The sequence below is a fragment of the Mugil cephalus genome, chromosome 16 (assembly GCF_022458985.1).
Source record: "Mugil cephalus isolate CIBA_MC_2020 chromosome 16, CIBA_Mcephalus_1.1, whole genome shotgun sequence".
Taxonomy (NCBI): domain Eukaryota; kingdom Metazoa; phylum Chordata; class Actinopteri; order Mugiliformes; family Mugilidae; genus Mugil; species Mugil cephalus.
The window spans coordinates 7372982-7398773 of NC_061785.1; the positions used below are offsets into that span (position 1 = coordinate 7372982).

The 25792-nt window shown below is 44.7% G+C and overlaps 1 protein-coding gene across 1 annotated transcript; it reads left to right on the forward strand.

The window, feature by feature from the left end:
• The first annotated feature begins 392 nt into the window (after positions 1–392).
• Positions 393–23992, forward strand: LOC125022079 (phospholysine phosphohistidine inorganic pyrophosphate phosphatase). The gene is made up of 7 exons (XM_047608377.1): positions 393–543; positions 752–939; positions 1219–1372; positions 1492–1555; positions 1641–1733; positions 3737–3828; positions 23382–23992. The coding sequence occupies exons 1-7, from the start codon at positions 413–415 to the stop codon at positions 23491–23493; spliced, it is 834 nt and encodes a 277-aa protein (XP_047464333.1). The 5' UTR covers positions 393–412; the 3' UTR covers positions 23494–23992.
• The last annotated feature ends 1800 nt before the right edge of the window (positions 23993–25792 follow it).

Below are 25792 nucleotides of genomic sequence, written 5' to 3' on the forward strand. Positions count from 1 at the left end.
GTCGTCTGTTTTTTTTTTTTTAATTTGATCATTGTTGTCTTTGCCAATATTTTTTTGCCTTTTAAATATGAGATTTTGTTGTTTCAACACAGTGAAAAAAACGACAAGGGGAGAAGTTATTCCTAACATTTGAGATGTAAAATTCACATTGTATAATTTTTACATATAGACCTTTTTCTCTCTTTAATATTGATTCAGTTATTTATTTTTATTTTTCAGTGTCTTTTGCTGAAAAGAGATCGGTGGTGTGTTTAGGTTCATAGTATTTGTATTGTAATGCATCAATGACGTAGTTATTGTGTGTTTATAATGAATAATAGTTATTTATTTATTTATTTATTTATTTATTTATTTATTTATTTAAGAAACGTAGACTCTTCCTTACGCGCATGCGCCGTTGGCGATTCGAAACATGGCTGACACGGTGTGGCCGGGCTGTGCAAAGAGTTTGAAAGGTGTCATTTTGGATTTGTGTGGAGTTTTATATGACAGCGGGGAGGGCGACGGGGCTGCAATCCCCGGCTCGATCGAAGCAGTGAAAAAGTGAGTGGTTGCTGGTTGGATGTAGACGCTGTTTGCATGGCTGTCAAACGTGTGTGGTGCAAAGTGCATGGATCCCGTATTTGCTGCGTCAATAACGTAAAGGCAGTCGCCTAATATGTGCACGTAATTTTAGAGCCTTTAGTGCATATTTGAACAATGTGAGAACTGTTAATATTTATGCTTGCTTGCCCTCCTTATCTGTTGAAAGGCTCAAGGAGTCTGACCTGCAGCTGCGCTTCTGCACCAATGAGACTCAGGCCACCAGAGAGAAGTTTGTGGCCAAGCTCCAAAGACTGGGCTTCGATATCTCTGTGTCTGAGGTCTTCCCCCCTGCTCCTGCAGCCATCGCAGTCCTAAAGGAGAGGGGTTTACGGCCTCATCTGCTGGTGCACGATGGTAGTGTTTCTCTAATATTAGCCCCTGGTAATGTTCAGCATTAGACCCTGTGCGAATCTAATTTAAAAACACTCAGTTTTACCCACTTAAACTAGAGGTTTTCAGTGTATATTTAGCTGTTCAAGTAGTGCATCTACAGTAAGTGTTCCCATGCAAGAATTAGCTGCAGTACAAACCCTATGTTCAAATGTTTGATGCACCTAAACTAGCACACAAAAGTCTAAGTGTAAGGATTCTGTGACGCTTGTAGTTATGAACTTTTGGTTCATTCTTCTGCAGGACTTCTCGATGAATTCGACAGTGTGGACAAAACCAACCCAAACTGCGTGGTGATCGGAGATGCTGCTGAAAACTTTTCCTACCACAACATGAACGAGGCGTTCAGGGTCCTCATCGGCCTGGAGAAGCCGGTGCTGTTCTCTCTGGGCCAAGGGTAACAGAGCATTACTAATCAGTAGTACACATTATAATTATTATTATGCAGCGTATTTCGCGTACTGCGTTGAATTGTTTATTTTTTTTTACAGATATTATGTCGACCTCTTTTCACAGGAGATACTACAAGGAGACGGATGGTTTGAAACTAGATGTCGGGGTTTACATGAAGGCTCTTGAGGTATGATAGAGGTGTGACACAGATATGTTTATCAGGAACCCCAGTTCTGCACAGATGAGTAATGTTAACGCTGTGTTTCCTCTAGTATGCTTGTGATTTAAAGGCTGAAGTCATTGGAAAGCCATCCCAGACGTTCTTCCAGAGTGTCCTCAATGACATGGGACTCAAACCACATGAGGTATGGTAAGCTGACATTGCTTGTGTCCAGAGTCTAAGTTCGAAGCAGTAAGTCAAGTGTTAGTTGTGCAATGTTGAAGATTACTACGTCAGTTCTTAAGGTTAAAGTGCTTTATTTGTAACAGTATGTTTGCTGTGTTTGACCGTGTTTTGACCTTTGACTGGCCTCAGAAGTAAATCAAGGAACTTAGATTGGATTTACTTTGGAATGTCATCTGTGTGTGTTTGCCAAATCTGCGCTCATCCTGTGGTGCATTATTCGGGTTCCACTATCAGGATCTCTGGGAAGTGTGTGGTTCAAAAACTTCGCCTGTTGCCACTCATGACCACATGGCCGATCAAAAGCCCTATTTGCCCAGAACTAATTTTATCAGGGGACCTCTGGTAATTTGTAATAATCACTGAGGGCATCTGTGATCTTAATCCTCTGTGAATCAAACATGTCTGCAAATTAGACTATAAGTCTCTCAACAGGTCCTCTGATAAAACATCTGTCATTTAGCGGTGAGTTTTACTTTTGTCAGATTTTTTGTCTGATTTGCGTCTTTTTGAATTAAATTATTAAAACCATTGGTAAAGGCGGAGCTGATTTAAATACCACCAACTCATTGGTAATTTCTTCCCTGGGATAAATAGTATCAAAAATATATTTTTTTTATAAATTATGATTTGCAAAGTAATTAAAACTTTCTCTGACATGTAGTGGAGTGGGATGGAAAGTAGCAGAGCCATAACAACGGATCGTAAATTTGAGTAAAACACAGAGTTTGTTCATCCGGTGCGAATTCACCACATGTTAATATATGAATAACAGGACATCCCAGGTAAAATAGGGCTAAAGAGGACAAAGTAGAGATCTTTAAGAGCCTGGTTTTTAACAGGCTTATTTTCGCTGTAAAGTTGGGTATTTTAACCTGGAGTTCTATGATGATTGACTTACTGTTTGAGCCAACATATAGTGTACACTTACAGCTTTTTTCGAATCCAGGGGAACTTTATTGTTGCTTGATTTGAGACATTAAGGCTTATAATAGTGTCTATATGTTTGGACTTGTCACAGAAAGAGGCCATGGTTTTGCGTCTATTGATATATTTTCACTCAGCAACTGTCTGAAGATGTATTTATTTATATCCCTGGTGCTTATTCATTTCCCAGTATACCAAATGTAAGAATCTGCAGTATCCATGCTTTGTCTTTAAGCTCATCTATTTCTGGACCTGGTAGTAGCCCCTCTAAGAAAGTCCGGTTCGTGTCGCTCTAAGACTCGATTGATTCTGTTGATTTTCTATTGTCGCCCTATCATCCAGCCTCTGTGCCCTCATCACAAAAAAAGATTAAACTCCTCATTCATTGAGTCAATCCCACTCAAAGACCCCACTACCTTTTCTTGTGATTCCTTCCACAACATAGGCCTCAAACTGTCACTCCTCCGCACCGTCTCAGACTGCAACTTGCAACATGCCCTGGTAAAATAAATATCTCTCAGTGAGCATGCCATGCAGGTTTAGGGATCATTGTTCACAACGTACCCTGTACTTGTACCTCTTGTTTCTCTGGAGACGAACGAGCCCCACTTCTGTTTATCCAAAATAACACACAGCTCCTTGTCTCCTTCACTGCACACCGATCAGGCATAACATTATAACCACCTTCCTAACCAAAACAGTCTCCAAAAACAGGTGTGACTCATCAGAGAATGGACATGTATTTTAATGTTGTGGCTGATCAGTGTATCACATTATATGTTGGATAATGTGTGGCCACGTACGTCAGTGCGTAGGACAGCTGAGCAGTTGTTAAAAGGAAACCCGAGTACAAGGAGGGGCAGGCCGACCGGAGCACATCTACCAGATTGTAATGATGCTTAGTACAGACGCACACGGTGTGCCGGTTTTAATTAATGTGTCGGTAAGCCACATTGTGCCACCAGCGGGGAATTACCCACAGGCCGGTCAACAAGTTAGCGTTCCCACACTCCTCTCCTCTCCTCTCCTCACTTGCAGGCGCTGATGATCGGGGATGATCTCGTAAACGATGTAGGTGGGGCCCAGCGTTGTGGAATGAAAGGTGTACAAGTCAGGACTGGAAAATACAGGTCAGTGATTATATCCTGAATCCCAGGGTTCTCTCTGTACTTCTGGATTACTGGATAACTCATTATAGTTTTTATCACGGGCTACTGGAGCGCAATGCTAAAGTATCCACCTCATTAGCTTGTTATTTGGCTTAACCTGCGCTTTTAGGCCTCACATATACTAAAGATATTGTATATAGTAAAAAAATTAAAAAAAATAAAACTAGGTGTGGAAAATTCTTCTTAAACTTAAACTGTACTTTGACCTAAGCAAGTACGCAAGATATTCATTGGTCAATTTTCGGGAAGGTGGTGTGTGGTAGTGTTGTAATAGCTGTTCTGTACATCCAGGTCCTTTCTCAGTGCTCCCTCATACCGAAACTAATGAAAAAACTTAACAACTTAATAAAACTAGATTGAAACAACCTAAATCTTTAATAAGTGAATGAATGAATCAAGTAAACTTTATTTATATAGAATACTTTCCATATAAAATGTGCAGCTCAAAGTGCATTACATAAAACACACAAAAAATCACACACTCACCACTTTGAAGTTCAGGAAAAATACCTATAAATCATAATTCAGTAATTACCTAAGGGACATAAATAAGTAAAATTCAATTAAAAACCATGCTAGAAAGGTAAAAATAATAAAATATGCTGAAGTTAGATAAAAGCCAGATTAAAAATGAAAACAAAATAAAAACCAAAACTAATGACACGTCCAAAACCGCAATAACCAAACAATCTGACTGTACTTTGACTCTGACCATATTTAAAAGAAAAGCAAAACAGATAATTAAACTATTCCGCCTGAAGAGGGCGCCCTTACACCAGATTCGCCACTCGGGGCTTCCTGTGAGGGAGCCACCTCATGCTCAAATCTTCCAGATTTGTTTATTTGATTGAGAATCTGCCCAAAATAGCTTTATTCTCTCCACATGTTGAACCCTGCGGCCCACAGCCTCGTAGTCGGCGAAGGATTTACGGCCCCAAATCTGGAGATTACTGGGGCGCCTTTTTCTTATGGAGTAATTACACAAGCACATGGCTGATTATTTTAGAAGATACATGTGGCACTTATGGCTTGAAGCGACTTGAAATGGGAGAAGAGGCTGATATGGAACTGCACATTATGTCACATGTCACGCTTTTTCCGCGTCTCCGGCTCTCTCTGACCTAAGTTTTAGATATGCACTTAGAAAATATTTATAGATATCGAAGGGGGAAATGCTATCTTTTTTGTGGTATTGGCTGTAAAATCTATTCACAGCACTAATTACTGTGACAACAAATATTGAGCTGCTCTCTTAAGTAGAAAAGTAGCAATTACACAACATCAGTGTGCTCTATTACAAGTAATATATTAATTTACTTCAAATAAAAGTCCAAAAATATGCTTTTATACACTATATTAAAACATGGAGGACAAACCTACATTGTTTCTGTGGCTGTTGTTAAGTGTATCTTCTGTTCTACTACACATTCCTATATGTTACGATTAAAGCAACTAAAGCAGTCGAAAACATTTAGTGGATTAAAAGAAACTCGTGAACTTTAACATCGGAAACACTTCAATTTCCCTGAGAACTGGACGAGACTTGTGTATCGATACGAAAGTCCCACGGTACAGGACCTGCGTATCGGCACGCAGGTTGCAGTCACGTGACCAGAGAACGCTGAGTAATCTGCTTGAGCATCAGTCAGCTTTAATCTCACACTAAGAGCGCAGTCACTCACAAACAAAAAAAAAAACTAAAGAGAAAGAAAAAAAAAAAAACATCCCTGCAGCCACTCTGCTGTGTGTGTGACAGGAATATGCGGGTTTCCACTTCCCCGTGGCTTTCTGTTTATATTCGTGCAATGTGCAGAATGTGCACGCTTGTGTGTGTGTGTGTGTGTGTGTGTAACCTGTGTGCGTGTCTGTGTCGGTATGCGAGCGTTGCTGCCTTGAACTTCTCAGTCCATCTGGTTTATGTGACTTCGCAATCTTCCCCCAGCAGCTCAGTCTGAGCCCGGCGATGATACACTGAACAGTGACTGATACGCTCAACCAAAACCAGGGCAAAGCCGCTTAAATTACGCCGCTGCTCAGCCATATTCCCCCCACCCCACCCCACCCCCCCCCCCCCCCCCCCCCCCCCCCCCCCCGCGCGCACACACACTTTTCCGAGCAGCTGGTTAGAATAGAACTGCAGAAAAACATATGTGTAATCAGTTATGAATTACGTGCACTACAGCTGCGGTGGTCTAGATTCACAGAGTGATCTGTGCGTGGGATTCACATGGTGAAACCGTCCACTAAAATAAGCCAGACGCCTTTTAAACGCCGCAATCTCAAGGTGTTGAAAGATTTTTCTCACTTTATTGTTTTTGTCAGTTTACACTATAAACAAGGAGAGAAGCAGTTTCGAATTTTACTGCCGCTTTGAATAACCGTTGGCATCGCGTTGTCGAGCATTCTCGTGGATTCCTCCGCCCCGTGAAACGCAACCGGGGGCACAAGAGTCGCGCATCGAAATTAGAATTTACGGCGCTCGCGGCGTCACTGTCGTTTAATTTTTTTAAACATTAAGCGGCCTCATTCAGGTCCGGATCCGTCACAGCCGCGCACATCCTCCGATCCTGTGACATTAACGGCGGGACTGTGAGACGTGAGATTTAACATTGTTTAGCCAAACAGGCCCAGTGAACCCAGGCTCGCTATAAACCCACAGTCAGATCTGTGAAAACACAGCTGTTTCCAAGTCAACCAGATGCTGCGCAGGCCTCCAGTTCCCATCAGGATTGGAGAAAAAGACTGCTTCAAAATACCGCAGACTCACTGACAAGACAGGAAGGGGAAAAAGCTACAAATCACAGACAAATCAAATCACATCAGCTTGTATTATAATAAGAGAAAAAAAAAAAAGAAAGCTCCTCGCTTGACGTACGGTTACTCAGCAGGGACTTCTTCGTATGACCTGCTTCGAGCCTTATTTAGAGCTATCAAACTTGTACGCTTTCTGCTTTCTTGCGATTTTTACAGACGATACCGTCTTTCTGTGGGTTTCTCCAGGAAGAAAACCAGGAGTGGGCCGAGGAAAGTGGCATTATAAGGCCATCCAGCAACAACTGCTAGACTAGAGAGGCTCAACGTAGGGGTAATTGTCATTGGGTAATAGCGCTCTGCTTTCCCTTGTTCTTAAATAACGAGCGAAGTTAGCGCTCCTCAGGGGAGCCAGGGGGGCCCTTTGCTCTTTTAATCTAGAACAGGTTTGCAAAGAGGCAGCCCCCCCCCTCCACACACACCACCACCAAAATGTGGATGGAAACTAGACTGGGAGCATGAATGCTGATGTTAATCAGCTGCTTGGGAACAGTCTGTCGACACCGCACTCTGCCCCTAACCTTGTTCGGAATTTCAAATCTGTAACGTGTCTGAATGTTGAAGCAGCATGAGAACTTAGATTTTCATACCTCATCGTGTGTGTAACTGTTACTGAAATACATACATACTTAAAAATATTGGTCTTAACATCGACGGTGTAAATATAGACTGTGAAACAACTCCTCTAACGTGAGGCCAAAGCAAAGTAGAGCCCCCCCTGGTGACTGGCTGCGGTATAGGTCATAGACTCCACCCCTTCCATGTTAGTGGGGACTTGGGATGAACTAAAACACGAAAATACACATCAGCACAGTTCGTCCAGGTTGCTTTCCAAAGACTTCTCGAAAGTGCATGATGAAAGAAAAAAAAATTCTAACACTCTTCTGTCATCCACTCTGTAAACCATCCCGTTGGACCGTGAAAGTAGGAATAAATAAATAAATGAGTAAGTACACTGTATAATCCAACATTTCTTCATAACTGGTGTAAGTAGAGCAGAGCACACGAGGAAGTGGCGACGGGGTGTCCATATTTGTATACAGTCTATGCATGCATAGGAAAACGACGGATAATAATGTGGCCATGTCAAACACAATTTAGTATTAAAGATGTACAAAGAGATTTTATGGCAACTCAACAGATTATCGACCTGTCGCTTTATTTAGTCTTGGTGTGAACTCCACTCTCAGCCACACACAGAGCACCATTTGGGGTCATGTTTATGGCCAACTGATGAGTGCAAGTGTATGCAAGAGCAACACCTCTTGAAAGGAGTGCAAAATGTTCCACTTCACTTTGCTTGGTAATGGGCCGGCTTGTAACTGTGGTACAGTAAGTCTGCTGAGTGGAGGGAGAAGTCACACAGTCAATGCTGAGAAGTCACAGGCGTAAAAACCAAACAATAAGCTAAAATTAAAGATGCCACAACAACGCCCATGGGCCTAAGAGGAACTGCAGAGTGGCGTGATTCTTCTTTGTAGGTTTGTCTCTGCAAGTAAACCCTTTCAGGTTAGTCATCAGATCCATTGTTAAAATAAAAGTATTGATTAGTGCAGATTTAAGGTTTTGGTTGCTGACAATGGAGAGTGATGCCCTGCCCTAGAGCCCGTCATCAGGCGTAACATTATGACAACTGACAGGAGAAGCAAGTCTTGTGACAATTCAGTGTTCTGCTGGCTTCTTAGACATGTAGCACCCACCTAGACCAGACCAGACCAGGCCCTTGATGGACTGGAACTAGGCTGATCCATTGAATCAATTGCCAGATGTCACGGACACTCTCAGATGACCCATGTCCATTGTCTGATGAGTCACAACTGTTTTGGTGGCACAAAGGGAGACCTACACAATATTAGGGAGGTGGTCATAATGTTATGACTGATCTGCGTACGTCTCCATCTTAATAGCCAGAAGTGTTAATGGTGCGTGATTCTGACAGAGCAGATGGGTTATGAGTGTTTGTTTTCTCCACCCTGTCCTCCCGTATCTAATATTTAATCTTCTACGGACCACGGCCTCAAATAGTCTCGTGCTCTTTGTTTCTGTTCTCTTATCTTCAAGTAACTGCATCAGCGCAGAACTGAGGCAGCTTTGAGGCATAACAAAAACAGTTTCACATCACACTGCTCTCCGGCGCACTATTTGTAGAACTGTTTAATTGCTGCGGCTGCGCTCGATCTGTCACAATCAAAGAATTTTCAGATTTAAACATTCACAGCTCAGCTGTGCCCATGTGCGCACGGAGCAAACTGTAGTGATGAGTCAGACGCCAGGACACGGCACTGATAGGTGTTCTGAACGAGGGCCAGTGAGTTAGAGGAAGCCGGTCCTGGATTCCCGTTGGAATCTGGCACGGAGCACATGGCAAACATTTTCACACAGCAGCAAGCATCTTCAGAGAGGTTTACACTGTAAACCTCTCCCTGTGGCCGACGCTTGACTGCTAATGTGAATGTTGGGAAACAAGCCGGCCGAGCCAGATTACACCTCTCAGGAGACGACTAGTCCCCGATGATGCAAACTATGGACCATTTTATCCAAAACCGCGCCCTGGTTTGTGCCCTTTCTGTCTGCGGCCGTTACTGGGGGGGGGGGGGGCGCAACAGGAAACATGGACTGCAGAGGGGGTCAGTCGCCGTGTCATTGCCATACGCCATTAGTTTTCCCCCCCAGTAGTTGCACGTGCGATCCTGCTCCAGCCTCATTCTATGGTGCATTTAGAAAAACATGCCTACGTTAGCATGGTTGTGAAAGAACATGGTAAAGAAAGAACATTTCATTTCCTTCATGCTGCATTCATGGCCACGTCGGAGGACAGGAAAACCACACAGCGTGTGAGCTTTCATCCATTATTCCGGAAATATCTTCGCTCCCAGCCTCCGAGCCTTCCAGCTTTCCAGCTTTCCAGCTTTCCAGCCTCCGAGCCTCCTAGCCTAGCTACTATATGTCAGATTTATATTTAACGTTGGCAGTATGTTATACAGTTATATGTTCATTAACAAGTCAAACCATAACGGAACCACCTTTCTAAGAAACTGTGGTTTTAGAGATGGAAAGTGTTGTGCAAAGTCAAGAGTTCAGTTTGCATTCGGCGTCTGCCAGAAGAACTGTGGCCAGCTTTTGCTTGTTGGGACAATTTCTAACATTTGGTCTGATCTTCGCCAAGTGGACTGCCGTTCAGTTGGATTGCGATAAGCTGATTGACTCAGTCAGTCGAGGACTTTTCACCCAGTCACCCTAGAAAAACCCGTATTCTTCGAACCGTGTTGTTCTGAAAGACGCAACATTGTCCATTGAGTTTTCACGCCTCTGGCCCACTGCACTCAGCCTTTTTGCATCATGAGTGGTGTTGCCAATTAATGCCGGTGTGCGGCAGCCATAGTTTCCAAGGCGCAACAGAGTGAACACCAACAGATGAACTTGTATGTTTTTTCGTAAACTGCCCTGTATTACCAGAGGTCTACATCTTGTGGCGGTTACAGCCTTTAAATCCTCTGAAGACAAGAAAGCATGCATCCTACATCCTGGATTCCATTCTTAACTTTGTCTGCAGTCACAAAGAGGTTTTCTTTACCGTGTAAATGTACGCTCATCCTCCAGGTTACTTGTAATTTAGTTTCGTGTCTTTTAAAGTGCTAGCCACAAAATCTTTTCCGCTCATAGTTACAGACTCCACCTTAACCAGCTCTTACCAGCACTTCTAATTCTTCTTTTCTAATGCACAAGTTTATTTTGAACTCTCTGGCACTGTAGTTTCACATGTCATATAGTTCCTTAAATGTTATTGTAAAGCTGCACACACTAAAACAATTCAATGCAGTGCTAAGACACAGACGATTCATATATGAGGGCAATTTGCATTCGTTTTGCTTCAGTTTTTACTCTCCTGTAATTCCTCAGGTGTCATTAAGCTACAATTAGTAGCTTACATGAACATTTGTTTTGCTCCGATGGACGTCAGTACAGTCCGAATTAGAGACGGGAATGTAGCTTTTGTGCATAAGCGTGCTACAGTTAACACTTAGGTTCAAGGTGAGACCAGTGGCAGCTGAGTAAAGGCCAACAGTGTAGTGTAACACCACAGCTTTTTCTCAGTTCATGAATGTGTAACCCAAAGAAGAATAAAGTGCAGTGGGTAACGCACACCTTATCAGCGAAGCTGTTACGCTCATGCAAAAACACACACAGGGCGAGAGCACGTGCAGTAGCGTGAGTGACACCAGTTAGAACACACAGTTCTTACCAGATGGTCGGTATGCAAATATTCAAAGCTATCAGTGTAACTGCTGCTCGTGTAATCAGAGTCATCGGAACCAGCAGGGTCTGAGACAGATGTGGGCTTGTGTGTGGAGAGGATGTGGCTTGATTTCACAGCGAAGCCCTCTAATGTGGCTTATTCAGCAATTCTTTCATATAGACACTACGCGCCGTCTGTTCATTCCTAACCGAAAAAACAAAACAAAACATCGAAATATTTTAGCAACTCAAAACAATGTGCTTATGCCTTTGGATCAGAATTCATTTGCCGGTGCCCACCACCGTGGGCAGAGTCCCCCAGCTGGCACAAAGTGGCACACAACCTGCAATTAGTGGGGATATCCTGAGCAGATTCCCACTGGTCCCTGTAATGAAGACATGCAAAAAAAAAAAACATTATGAGTGCAGTGAATGAAGGGAAGGGACTTTCAGCTTCAGTAAAGACACGTAAGTAAAGGGGCATACACGCAGGAAACCACTAGCGGCGTTGGGACGTTTAATGCAACTCAGGACTTGTAGCCGCGATAAGCCCTGTGCACATATGAAGCAATTCGCTCTTAACACTAACGCAGATGTTCCAGGCTCTGGTTGCCTCGGTAACCCCTTTGTACAATTCCCACCTTAAGAGTTAAACAAGCAAAACATTAAAAAAAAAAAAAAAAAAAAATTTGCCAATCTAGGGCGGCGCCTCAATCAAAGTTGAGATTGCATCGACTTGGTGCCTGCCCACTTTGCGTTGCCAGCTGCCCTATATTATATTGGCGAATGCAAAGTAGGCAGAGTTCTTAGACCTAGATAGACTTTAATGATCCACAAGGATCATTACCTAGGCAACCAGAGCCAGGAGCAACGCAAGAATGCGTCAAACTGTCAGCTAAAGAGAGATGAGCAATGAGACAACTGCTCAGAAGTAGTTCACCTGAAAGTTTTGAGTATTTTACTTGAAAGAATTAGACTGGAATCTGGAATATCCTGGCTAATCTAATCCTTTACCACATGATCTTGAGATTAATCGTTACCGGCTGTTTGCTGCTGATTTGAAATATGATTTATAGTTTCTGCTTTGTATATCCCAGTTTCCTTATCGTGTTTGCACTGACATTATTTGCAGCATGTAATTCATCAGGGTTTCAGGGTTTCTCTCTGTGTGTGTGTGTGTGTGTGTGTACACGATGTGCTCATGCAAAACCGAGTTAACAATCCTCCACCCAGCATGCAGGCTTAATGATTGACTGAGTGAAACACTTGACAAATGCGAGTCTTTCACTGCAGCCATGTGCGTCTCCCTGCAGAAAGGTGATGCTCTCCCCCACCTGACTCGGACGGCCTATCCGATCTCCCGTCCTTGTGAATCAAACAGACATTAGACAGAACACAAGACAGCAGTGTTGGGTTTTTGAATTGGCTTTGTCCTTAGCAGGTCTGTGACACTGAACCTTGACGGGGTGGATGTGTCTTCCGCACTCTGCTGTGGTTGAAGCTTAATCTCCTTTATAGGCCGAGCACTGCCCCTGGGATGGCTCTCAGGTACATACTGTATTTCAGCCCTAGCTTGTCTTTCAGTCCTCCACCGGTGTCCTATAGCGTCAATGGATATGATAATGTACATGGTTTCAAGTGTTACCTACAATGGCTTGTTTGTATGCGTCCCCCTAGATGACTATGAAATCTCTTTCACCCACGCTAATGCCTTTAATTCTCTCAGAGCACGTTTGAATCGAACGGGGTTTAAAGTGCATTCGTGCCTGAGCAGGTTGCACTTGAGTCACACATCCTGTGCCTTTGCTTGATCTTCGTGAAGAATTTCCCCCTGTAGACAAGCGCACAGGCACTTTTTATAGCGTCTACTACAACAGCACAGCCCCACACCCTGTCCTCTTAACCACTGCTGGCACATTAGTTTTGTCTGTGTGGGAAGGAAGTGAAGTTATCTGAGTGCGCTCGTCTCCACCGAGGCCGATCTTGTCAAAAGCCACTCCGCTCGACGGCTGCAGCGCTTCTGAGGGGTGTCGTTTAGGTCTGCTCGCCTCTGTGCCACAACTCCGACTCATTACACCGATTCGGGGAATCATACTGTGCTCACAAAATGGCCTTTGAACCAAAGCAGAATCAACAGGGGCCCTCTTTTGTGTCCGGGTCCCCCTGGATGATCAGAGGAACTGAAATCAAGAGCATTTTGAGCTGTTTTCTTTGTTCTGTGGGAAACAGACAAATTGTCTGGTGGGGAAAAAAAAAAAAAATATATATATATATATATATATTTACACATGCATAGCTAAACCTGATCATCCATAGCTACACTGTTAAGTGTATAACATCATATTAAACATGCATGTAGCATCCAGCCTCGTTTATTTCTCCACGTCTCTTCAGTTAGTCTGCAGCAGCATATTTGAATGGTAAAATAGGAAAATGCATGTTGCTTAAGGTTTCTATTTGCACTGCTGGATTCCCCTCCTTTTTAAACAGGTGGCATTTGAAAGCCCGGTTTTGTTTGTTGGATTTCTTTCCCTTCCTGCCTGTGTCTTTCCACTATATCTGTTTGTTTGTAGCCAGAGGGTGTGTTGCTCATTTCAACACCCTTTTCATTGCCACGGGATTACAGCCTTTCAGATGTTCACATGTTACGTGAACCACTTGTGCGCATATGAGTGCTAAAATATATATATAAAAAAAAAAGGACATCTTCTGTAATTCTCGTCTCTTCTGATAAACATACAGACAGGATGTGGTCCAGGGCAGCATCTCACCACAGTAACATACATTCTGCTAATTAACTTAAGAGTTTAATCTATGTTTTCATCCAATTTTAGAGGGCAACTTTGTGGGGAATGTAAACACAATCAATTCTGGAAATGATGCTCATCATGCCAGCGCTGTTTTTTTTTTTTTTTTGCCTGACACCCACTCTGGAGTCACTGATTTGTGTTTGTTTTCCCCTCGGTCTCTGTGGTCCTCGCCTTTACATTCACATTTTTATGCGTTTAAAAACATAGGTTTTGTCCCCCCAAATGCCTCCAACTTAGCAAACCACTGCTGCATCACAGTTTTCATTATAGTCACTTTTCCACTTGTAAAAACATCTAAATATTTAGTTTGGCAAAAATTATAGCCTACAATTATGAATAATTATCCAAAACACAGCTATATGTCATATTTATTGTTCCAGTTAGCTGGTACCATTGTTAGCCCTAAACGTCCTCAAGCTAAGTAGCATACAGGTCGTCATAAAAACAGGTTAAACAGCTTCTATATAATTAACCATCTAGACAAAATACAGCTAAGGACATCTATATTTAGCCATGCTTAACCAAATAAGGCTAAACAAAGAGATATCATTTGCATCAAGCCCAACAATGGCTAGACTGCTATATTTAGCCAAAACACTGCTAGGCATGCGGCTACATTTAGTCGGTGTGCCACTGTTTAGCCTTCGAGGTGTGTCGTTTTTATCTAAATGTTGCTCTGCATGGCGATGATTTGCCATAGGTTGCCAAAACATGCTAATGCTAAGCGCGTTGACATTTAGTTGCATCGGACCAGCTCTAAAGCGAAAAAACGCCGCTAAATTTAGCCCTGGTGCCAGAATAGCAAATGAAATACGTGTCTGGACTATAACTAGCATAGACGTAAAAAACACGTTGCACTGCTCCTCAATACTATTAAAATAAAGCCAAACTCATCAATATTTAGTTGCATTTGGACCAATAAGCCTTAACAAAGCTATTGTGTATCAACCAAATTTAGCCAGTTCCACACTTGAATGGGTCTATTTAGCCAAAGTGTTGCTATGCGCTACATACGACCGTAAGCAGCCAAACATTTCATTGAAAACTTTGGTAAACTTAAATGTGTGCAAAGATGGATATTAAATATAGGTCACAACTGAAATCCACCGTGTATTCAGGCTGATTGTGCAGTGACTCTGAAGCATCTTTTAGTCACATTACAGTACGAGGGTTTCATTTTAAATGTCGGTGTTTCAGTGTGGTGCTCTGTTAATATGTGTCTAGTCTAACACATAAGAGGTTTATATGAGGTCACCGTGACCAGTTAACAAGTCATAAATCTGAGTTAAACCGAGACTCGCAGAAGTTGAAGTGATACTCTCGGATCTACAAAATCTCGTTTGTTTTCATTCACATCGTGTTTCGTACGCCGCGTTTGGATTAGAGAACGGCACATAATGGTGGGCCACGCCGTCCGGTTCCTGGACGGATGTGGCAGTAGCCGCACAAAGAGGTTAAAGAGCTTGTTGAGACGCCGCTGGGCGCCCGTGACTGTTCCACCATCCCTCAGCACCCCGGGGTGACAGCTTCTCCTGCCCCGTGGGCTCCTCTAAAGCCTGCCGCGCGTTATAAGTCAATGAGATATTAATAATTAACCTGAGCTCCTTTTTTTTTCGCAGTGAGACTAGACTCCCACGGCAAGACAAAGGAGCCGGCCGGGGCCTCGGCCGCTGAGCCCCTCCGCAGTACTTTTCCACCCGTGAGAAAGAGAACGAGTGAGAGTGGGAGAGAATCGGAGAACTAAAGCCCACAGATGGCAGGCTGAAACATGGCACTGCCTCTTAAATACATGAGCGCAACCCTTTAGCCGTTTCAATGGGGAACCAATCCCTCTTCCAATTACCAATCGACGGGCCGCTTGGCTGGGGGGGCCTTGGGCCTCTGCCTGGTTTCTTGCTGGAGCCGTTCCTGCCCTTAATGGCTCGCGTCTGCATCTGCGCTTGTATTTGGATGCACGTACGTACCTGCACGTCTGCATCAGAGGCAGGTGACTCAGCGTTCACTAAGGCTGAGATAAACACACACACACACAGGCGACGGCTCGGCAAGTCGTCAGCCGCACTGCTAATAATAACAGGCTGATGAAAAGAGCGCGGTTAGATCTGGGTCACATGAAGCTCTGCATATTGAGCACAACGCTGACAGGGCAGCTGTGAAACGGTGAAGGGGGCTTTTTTTTTTTTTTAAGTGAAATAAATAAGTTTCAAGCCTTTAAAGTGTAATATTACCTTCACCAGGTTTAGCATTCCATTCCTGTGACTCTCTTTGTGTTGTTCTAGGAAATGTTTCAAGAGTCTAGTAATTGATTTTCATACATGCAAATTAATGGAAATCAATGGCTGTTTGAAAAGGTAGAGAAATGCAAAGACAAGAGGGTAAAAAAAAAAAAAAAAAAAAAAGGTCTGTCAGTTTGTAGTTAGGGAGATGAAAACAGAGACAGAGCGTAGAGGTTTATAGTTTATGTCCAGTGCGTTTAGCCTTGGATGAGTTTGTGGTTGCGAAGGACAGAAAGTTTCCAGTGGGTGGTTTTCGACAGCTCAGGATTCTCTCTCTCTGACACACACACACACACACACGCACAAACATCCCTCCTCGTACTCGCAGGAGGTTTTCATAGAGTCGCGGGATGGAAAAAAAAAAAAAAAAATCAAATGGCCCTTCATTCTGCGAAACAGGGAATCCCCTTTGTGTCCGGCTCGATTGGAAAGAACCGTTAATCTGTGTAAAGTGTGAACGCCGCCGCACCGCAGCTGTTTGCTGATCGTGATTCAACATTACACAGCCTTTGTGCAGAAAAGTGATAACGGCTGCTGCACGGCCACAAACTCGGCAGAGGATGTGAGGGCTCCGAGTTAGCATCTGTCATTTCTGTTGCCATAACATGCACGTAACATGGTGGTTCCCCCCCCCCCTCCCCATTCAGTTAGTGGCTGTTTTTCATAAGTTGCTGCAGCTGTATTATTTCAAGGGTGTTATCTTTGTCTTGTAAATACCAGGTATAACAGAAGAGGGAGATAGGAAAAGTGACGCTAACCAGGCTGCAACATACCAACCGGCAGGTCTTCTTCTTCTTCTTCTTCTTCTTCTTCTTCTGTCTTTTTCTTCTCTTTCTGACTCGTATCCGGATGCGCATGCATCAGTCACTCCCATGACCTTTTTATTTATAACCGAGCCAGTAAAACTGCGATCACATTCTCGCCCTCGAGGCCAAGACTCCTGCAGTGTTGCTGAGCGGCAGAAAACACAAGCACACCTTCTCCCCCCACCCCCTTAAAGGTTTTGTCTCGTCTTAGCATCTAATGTCACCCACAAGGCTTGGCTGAACATAAAGGCTCTAGATGTCGCCGGGACGTGTCCTCCTCCGGGTTATACACTTTAGTGTAAGAAAAGCCAGCTTTCTTTCACTGGCCTGATATGAAAAGCTGCACAATGAACTGGGTTGAGTGTTTTTCCGTGTGTCTCTCTGGCCGACTGACTCTTTTGCTTTCGGCGTTATCGCAAGGCCTCGTAAATTTGATTCCTCTTTCACGTGACTCGGCGGGCAACGTTGCAAAATAAGAGCGAGGCTAATAATGATAAGCCCAATCGTATAATTAGCTGAAAATAAAATGTGATTTTGTTGCATGCGTGCAGTGTTTGTCGCCGTCATGTCCCTTTTGATAAGACTCCGCTTGTGATCCCTGTTCCTCTTTTTCGATGCATTGTGCGTGACTGTCCACGGTCTAACTTTTGCTTTCAGGCGCACACCTGCAGCATAAGTGGAAATGAGTCGCGGGATTTGTAATTTTGGGGTGAATATTTTTAAATCTGCATGCCGGAGTGAAGTTGCAGAAATCTTGTCAAAGTTTCTCATCAGACCAAAACATCACCTTTGAGAGTCATGCACTGTTGACTCAGGTTGAACTTTTCATCTCTTACCCTCATGCAATCCGTATCTGCTTTATCTGTAATGCAAAATGCGTGCTCAGCAAAGGTGGAAAGGTTAAGAGTAAATGAAACTGAGCATGCAGTGTGCAAGGGTTTTGCTTCCTTCCCTTGTCTTGTCTTTGCATACGTTCCCACAGCGTTAAGCATTAACCGATGGACAGTTCGCCGTGCCTTTCAGCATGCCAGCCTTAAACACACCTGACGTTGCCCCGGTGTAACAATGCATAACAATACCCTTTTATTTCATTTCTATATCATCAGTCATTTCTGTAAGTCTTTGACTCACAGCTGACTTTCACACATAGGCTCGCTCTCTGTATGACTCATTCCTATCCAGTTTCATTTCATGGATGTGCAGCCCATCCTTACAAAAACATATTTGTGTTTTACAGAGCCAGGTGTCATGTTATACATCTGTGCGTATGACACACTAAGCCCCCATATTGCGGTATGTATCTGATACTCGCGTTGTGACCAGCTTGGTCACAACAGCGTGGCTGTTTAATCCACTGACATGTCACGGACGCTGAGGGGGGATTAAAAATTCATGTATGTTTCTTTAAGGCATGCGGAGAGATGATTGAGATTACTCGCTGACTGATGTGATGATCTGTCGTTTGGCAAACGAGCCCCTTGACAAAGAAGCTACAAACTGCTTAAATTCATACCTAATATACACATTCATTGGTTGGTTCAGTTCAAACCGAGGTGTAAGGCTCCTCTCAAGGCTTTCTTTATACTCCTGCAACTGATCTTGTTCTGTCAAATTTTGCTACCGCTGCTTTTTTTCCGGCCAGGCGGCTAACCCTAACCAGAACCACAGAGGAGCATTTTTCTCATGGGTAGTAGAAAAATGACAGAACAATCTTTGTTGTAGCCTGTGCTACATTGTGTTAGCATTCACAGAGGGTTTTCATGGCGCGTCATCAGTCCGGGGAGTCACCAAGGCACTTGGCAAGTTAAATAAAGTGCACGGACTGAAGTAGATCGTGGGAAATGGTGAATTGTTGCCGTGTTTTCACTTGGAATTTTATAGACTGACAAAAGTTATCAGAGGAAAGGAGGCGCTTGTGGTTAGCGAGGCTAAACCAGGTTCTGCGAGGGAAATGTCTGGAAAAATCCGAATTTGCTCAGCCCATTTCTTGCCAGGTAACTGAAATGTTATATTGCAGCGGCTCTTAACTAATTTTCTAGTGTAGACATCTAGGCTGGACTCTTTGCCTGGAATACAATGAGAACTACAGCAGATTTTAGCTGTTGCTACTCTACCAGTGGTTAAAAGTTATCAGTATCAGACAATCAGACATGGCCGTAGCTTGATATGAATCATATCATTATCATTACACTAGAAAATTAGTTAAGAGATGAAGAGATTTGAGCGTTGCAAACCTCTTTTAGTCTGATTTGTTCTCTCTGATTTGTAATAAGTTTTGTCAGTCTATAAAATTCCAAATGGTTCTTCCCGGTCTGCCCGGTCGGTGCAGCCAAAAACAGCCGAAAACACGACAATAATTCACCATTTTCCACCATCCACTTCCCTACAGCCCCTGCTCTTTGTTTACTTTGCCGGGTGCCTCCAACGTGGCGACCTCCGGATTTATGACATGAAAACCCTCTATATGTCTGAGGCAGATTCTGGGTGAATTCTCTTTGCTGGTCTGGCCTCTGAGAGACTTCAATGAGGAAATGCATTTTATACCAATCACACTCGGTTGCAGTCTGCATGGCTGCAGTGCAGAGTAGGCGTAGCATGACATGATGACATGTCATTAATAAAAACCCAGTAGAAAACAATGCTTTGCCACAGTGAAATCTATATGTTAGATCTGAACCCATATGCTGAGAACAGACAGCGCACGTGCTACATACCGTGAGCTCTAGATATGTATAAAAAAAAAAATATGAACCCAGGCAGCAACTCAGCACCGTCAATATCTTTTAATAATACTCCCCAGCTTGTTGCCAGATGAGATATTTTAGCATGAGATGAGGTATTTTAGTACTTTTGCTGTATTTCAGTGCTGGCATGAAGTATTTCCACACACTTGATGAACCGCTCCTAGTTTGCTGCAGCCACCCACTGGGCTCCTCACCCGTCTTCTCCGAGGCGTCCATGTTATTATCGTCACGTGGTCAGTGATTAGTCGACTTCCTGCTTAAAGCGTTAGTCACATTCAAGGTTAAGACAGTCGGGCTTAGTGGGAAGAATGCCATTGTTTGCTTGCAGTCATAGCTTGGAATTTGTTCGTTAACACTTTCCGGCAGTCAGCGTCGCCATGACGTCAGTTTTAGTAGTAGGGAAATGAGTTTATGAATCAAAAATGGAAAATGTTGCGTTTGTGCCGTCTTCATTGCACGAGGTTCTGTTTGACTCTTCTTGCGTATGTGGACCAAGGTTCAGGAAGAAGGCCTGATTGCAGTTTGAAATTGCAAAAGTGCCCCGGCAAGGTTGCAAGATCTCCCAGGTGACACACGTGACAGCTTAAAGCCAAGAGACGGAGAAAGACCTCAAATTCGAGAATCCGCATCCAGCGAATGCTCTTCATCTTGGTTCATAAGCTACTTCGCCAATTAATCAGTTAGTTATTCTTGATTAATTTCTGGCTAAGGCTAAAATCCAACCCAAATCTTCATTCATTAACTTTCTAATGAAGCCTTTTGCTCTTTCATCGTTGTTGCAGCGTTGCTGGACAAAATTCTTGGCTGCTCCCCACCTCCTACCTCATAGCTGACCTCATCCCTGTGTAAAAAAAAAAAAAAAAAAGGCTGCTCAGTGTCTGTCAAGCCCGGGCACTAAACCTATCTCTTCACGTGTATTGATATTGCATTGACCTGAAGGACGCGCAGCGAGCCGCAGATTACCTCACCGGTAACACTAGCTGCTTTGTGCTGAATTTTGCATGGTCACATTGACCTGGTTACTTCTTCATTATTCATGGCAGCGGGAGGAAGGCAGCAAAATGAATAAGCGCACGCACACGTGCACGCATATCTAAAAAGACGGAGGCACGGGGAGAGGTTGGAGGGAGTCTTCGGCCCGTACCGCTGGCCGCGCTGCGTGAAACATAAGAGCCATGTGACTGACTTGCTTGTGTGTTCAAGCCCGTACGAGTGTGTGTGTGTGAACTCAATCAGTCCTCGGGCAGAAAAGGGTGCGGGAGTAATCCAGCACAGGAGACATAACACTCCGACCATTAGTGGACCGGCTCACATAACCCAAGCGCTGGCAGCTGACAGACGTGCGTAAACACATGGCACCGCTTCCCTGAATTCAATGTGGCTTCAATATTCAACACCTCCTTTCACCCCGCAACCACCGCCGGCCTCTTCTTTTTCTGCCGCTACACTTGGGCGGCTCACAAATATTTGCCATGGTCCTCCGCTAGCGGAGCCCTCTGAAGGCAGGATTAATGGCAGTGTGTGCCGCACACCCAAGGCTAGACAAAGATTCCCCATCTGGAGCTCCAACCCGTGACTGGGGGGAACAGAGGCGGCACACAGAGCCCGGTCAAGGCGGCCAGGGGACGGGAGGGGGAGCGTAGAGGGGAGAGGGTGGGTGGGGGGGGCACCACTTCATAAATGAGCAGGACTCCTAGGCAGTCACACAGATGAATGAAGGGGGGCGTCTCTCGTCTTTTGATGTGACGGGGAGGAAAAGGGTCCTGCGTGCCGGCCTGGGCTTGGTGCCACACCAAATGGATTACATTTCCCCTACCAGCTGATTAAACAGCCATATCTACATCCATCACTGGGCCGTGAGCCAGACAATGGTAGTAGGTCGGGTGTGGGGGGGGGGGACGTGGTCAAGGCTGCTCCGTGCCTCCTGCAGCTTTCTCACAATTTAGAAGAAAAAAAAATAAAAAATAGGTACAAGATTAGGATCGTAGCCTTGGTCTGTGGTTCCTGACCGTGCGGCCTTCAGCTTTCAACGAACATATTTTAGCAGATTCACACAAAAGTTCACTTTGTGTTACATAAACGCATGTGTTTCCAGGATCTAATGCACAACAGTGATATGTGACTGTAGCAGGTATAAGGTTTATCATGCTCAACATCTCAGTTTCACGTGTTGTCGTGGTTTCCATCAAACTGCAGATTATTCGTGGTCGATTCATTCTTTGCTTTACTCTCCGTCGATAACCACACGCAGGTCCACCGCTAAACTTTCGCATATATGTTTTTTAACACAGCAGTAAATGATTACGAGTGGCATAAACCTGTTTCTCCTTATCCCTTCTGTTTTCAATCGCCTTACGCCCTCCTACACTTGCGGCGTCTTCCAGTTGGGGTCCAGCCCCTTTCTCCTCAGAGCTGAATAAATCTCTGGTGTTTATTTTTAGAATCGGGGTATTTTTGGAATTAGCGGTTCTCGTTAAAGTGCCCAGTGGGTCTGTTTTTGTTTTCCGCGGATACAATAGAAAAGCCTGGTACACTGTGTGACAGCTGGAGACTGAAAGCACGCACCGCCCTGCAGAGATACCTTTAACTGTGGGTGTAGAGGGTCCCGGGGCCAAGCCCCCCCTGAGTGGCAAAAACACGGTGACATGTATCAGTAAATACAGCGAAACCAGGGAAAGTGTGGATTATCAGATCAAATCAAGGGCAACTGGACTCAACAATGATCCATATGAACCAGTATGGATTTGGAAAAATGGATTAGCCTCAGTTTCAGTGAGTTTAGTTAGTTTTAGATCATTTTCTGTTATCAATTCATAACCATTCCATAATGTTGACTTAATTAATCATGACATAAATACAGCATGGAGCTTTGCCAACATTAACAACAACAAAAACTAACAAGTCTGACGACTGACATTAGCTACCGTTAGCATCGTCGTGATTGGGTGTTTGCCGCAAACGTACACGGCTTTCCATCTTTGTCCACCTGTTTTGTGGCCTTTATTCGTTTTTTTCCCCTCTCTTTCTCTTGAGGGGAGCAGAGAAAATCTCAAAAGTTTTATCTTTTAAATGGTTTGAAGAACAATACACAACACGGCAACTTCTCCTTTAGAGGGTAACCCTACTACGTCACCGATAAGGTCATGCTCCCTTCTGGGTGGAAACCAGAAAAAAGCAGAAGTCGCTGCGTTGTCTGTTGTCGTTCGGACAATTTACAAGACAAAACTCTGAGAATGTCGAGAGAAAGGGACAAAGCTGAACGAATTCATGACAGCAGGTAACGACAGAACGCAGAGTTAATAAAAGGGTTAACATTGGCTAAGCTTCATTCTGCATTTATGTCAGGATCAATTCATTTAACATTATGTCAGATGTCATATATGACGGTGAGGTAAAAGCAAATGTCCGGGTACGACACCTCCGGCCGTCCTCACCCAGTTCTTAGTAATGACTTTATATATGTGTCTGCCTGAAGAACATTAGCCATTTCTCCTGTTTTCCGGCTGACTGAATGCTAGCAACTCAAAATAAGCTCCTGTATTTACTACCAGTGGTTTGTTTTCGCCCTTATTTGCTGCTGTCATCTACAGTGGCATCTTTTTTAGTCGTATCCCTTAAGCTCAGGGCGTGACTCCTCTGAGAGCGCCGCCGTCCCTGAATCCCCCGAGACCATGATGTCCTGCTTTATTCCAGTTCATCCATTCAGCATTGTTAACCGCAGCTGATAGCATCGGGCCTCGTCTCCTTCTTATTTACCGCTGTCTTCCTGCCCCCCCCCCCCTTTCCGCGCTGCGTGTCCTTTATCTTGTGCTTGTGCTTCTCCTTCCTCAGGCCCAGCGACGAGAGGCACCCGACGGTGACCGCCGACGGCACCGTGGACAACCTGGCCCGGGCCGTGGAGCTGATCCTCGATCAGAGGGGGGGCGTGAGGGGCGAAGGCTAACGTGAAGAGCGCGGGGATTGTAGCTCAACCGGCGTGTCACAGCGGAACACGAACGAACCCGTCCAGATAGCGTCTGTCCTGTTTAAACTAGTACAACTCACTGCACTGTCAAACATAGGAAAGTTCTCAGCCACCTGGTGCTCTAAAACAAACTGGAATGAAGTTCGCGCAGCTCCTTGCAAGACGGCGCGGCTTTGTACGCTCCAGAGCTGCGCTGTGCGTTTCGTCAGTGCGTGATTGGCATAGATAAGATGCCTCAGGTTGACATGAATGTGCCTGTAACCAGCTGCTGACTGACGGTTAGAAAGGGGAAAGCAGCGCTGAGCGTTCCCTGCTAGTGTTACACAGGTTGACAGCTACCATAAACGAGGACAGTTTTCTAGTCAGACTGGTAATTGCACATGTGTAGCCGTGCATGTAAGTGAGCTGTTATGTGTCACACAACTTGAGTAATACAGGTGGCTTTGATTAGTTCAAATAAAGTTAATTTACTAGAAAACGTGTGAGAACTCCCTGAATTTATCATTCTAACAGAACTTTGTTTTTTAAGGGGAGATCTTGGCCTTGGCTCTGGCCTAAACTGGAATTCATATCGTACCATATCATACCGGCTTTTGTTTTACAATAACAATTCGCTGGGAATGGGAAGTGAGCTGGTCTGAGGGATGATAAATGCAGAACCCGGCCGAATGTGATGAATTACTCCGGCTCATGTTTCTCTCTCTGTAAACAATAACGAAGCGGGGCCCTCCATCATCGCAAATCCAACCGCCGCTTATCTTTATTTGCTTGACTTTAAGCCGCCTCTGCTGGGGATTGGTCCCGTCCTAGCTGCCACTCATCGGACGGACGTGGCGGCTACAGTGCGGGTGAATTGAAAAAATAAATAAATAAATAAATGAATGGATTGGTTATCGGGGCTTCGGGTGTGCCAGCTGGATCGTTGGGGCCTCTGGAAGTGGGGCGTAAAACAAACGATCCTCAATCGCCGCCCCGGGCCTTTCAGCGCGCACCGAATGAATTCAGCGAGGACAAAAGCCCATTGCCAAGTGATTCATTGAGGTCTTTCTGGTTCATTTCACCATTAGCTGACACAAGCTTGGATGTTATTGGGCAATTAGAGGTAATGAAATGCTACGAAGTGTTATGAAGCTCGGAGCTCGGCGGAACCACTCCCCATTTCTGATTTCGGAAATAAATATTAATGCGCGTGAAGCGCAAGCAGCTGGTATGCAGTTTCCTAACAGCAGATTGTTTGACTTTGTGTTTTCCCCATCATGTTCCTGCCGGTTGGCCTCGCGTGGAGCCATTAAACGTGCGTTTGACTACTCTCGGATGAATTCACTTGGCTTAGACTTAGATTTCTGGTTTATAAGCAGAAGTGCAGCGTCTTGGGGATTTGGGCCGCGGCCTTCTCCATCGCCTCCTCTTGGCAGGTTCGTCGCGGCTTGACCCCGGAGCTTGTTAACCACGCCTCTCAGGTCCCCCAGGCTGAGGTCACCCACCCGTTTCACACGGGTTACAAATTAGCAACAGTTTACCTCTCTCGACGGCTGCCGCGGTAGGTAAACAGTGATGTATTCCTGCTGGAGGAGCGCGGCGCATTGATTGCTTTTTAGCCGCGGCGCGAGCGAGCGAGATTACCTTTCAGATAATAGAGGTGACCTCATTTCAGGGGACACGTCTGGGCATGTATGAGCTCACCGCCTCAGGACGCATCGACGCGCTGTCAGGCCCTCGGAGCTCGTTCACCCTCCGGTGTTTTTTTTTTTTTAACCCACGCGCGGTTTGCACAGTTTCAGCCCCGAGCCGCGCTACCGTCCAATAATTTGATTTAAATCCGCAAAACAGAGCAACCCCGGGACACGCGAGGATTACTGAAAGACCACACATTGAGCTTTGGGAACTCACTTTCCACACATTTTAAACAATTAATCACAAACCACAAGAGTAGTTCAGACTTATGAACTCCTTATCATTTTTCCAAGCCCCGTTCTGTAATTTTTTTTTTCTTTCTCCTCACTTTATTCACAGCGCACTTTAGCCGGACATTCATCTTCGGCTATCTGCTCCTGTAGTCGGACCAGAACGTGGTTATGTGTTCCCACCCCTCCTCTGCTCTTCCTCCCACCGCCCTCGGGTCATTAAGCTGATGATCTCATTTTCATCTTACGCTGAGTGACACCTCGGGGATGCAAAGCCCCTGTAGCATGTGTCTGTTAGGATCAAGAGGAGAATGTGCCTCTGTGTTAGAAAGTGTCCTTCCTGACCTCGGACGCTCTCCCGGGGGGTCTTAGTT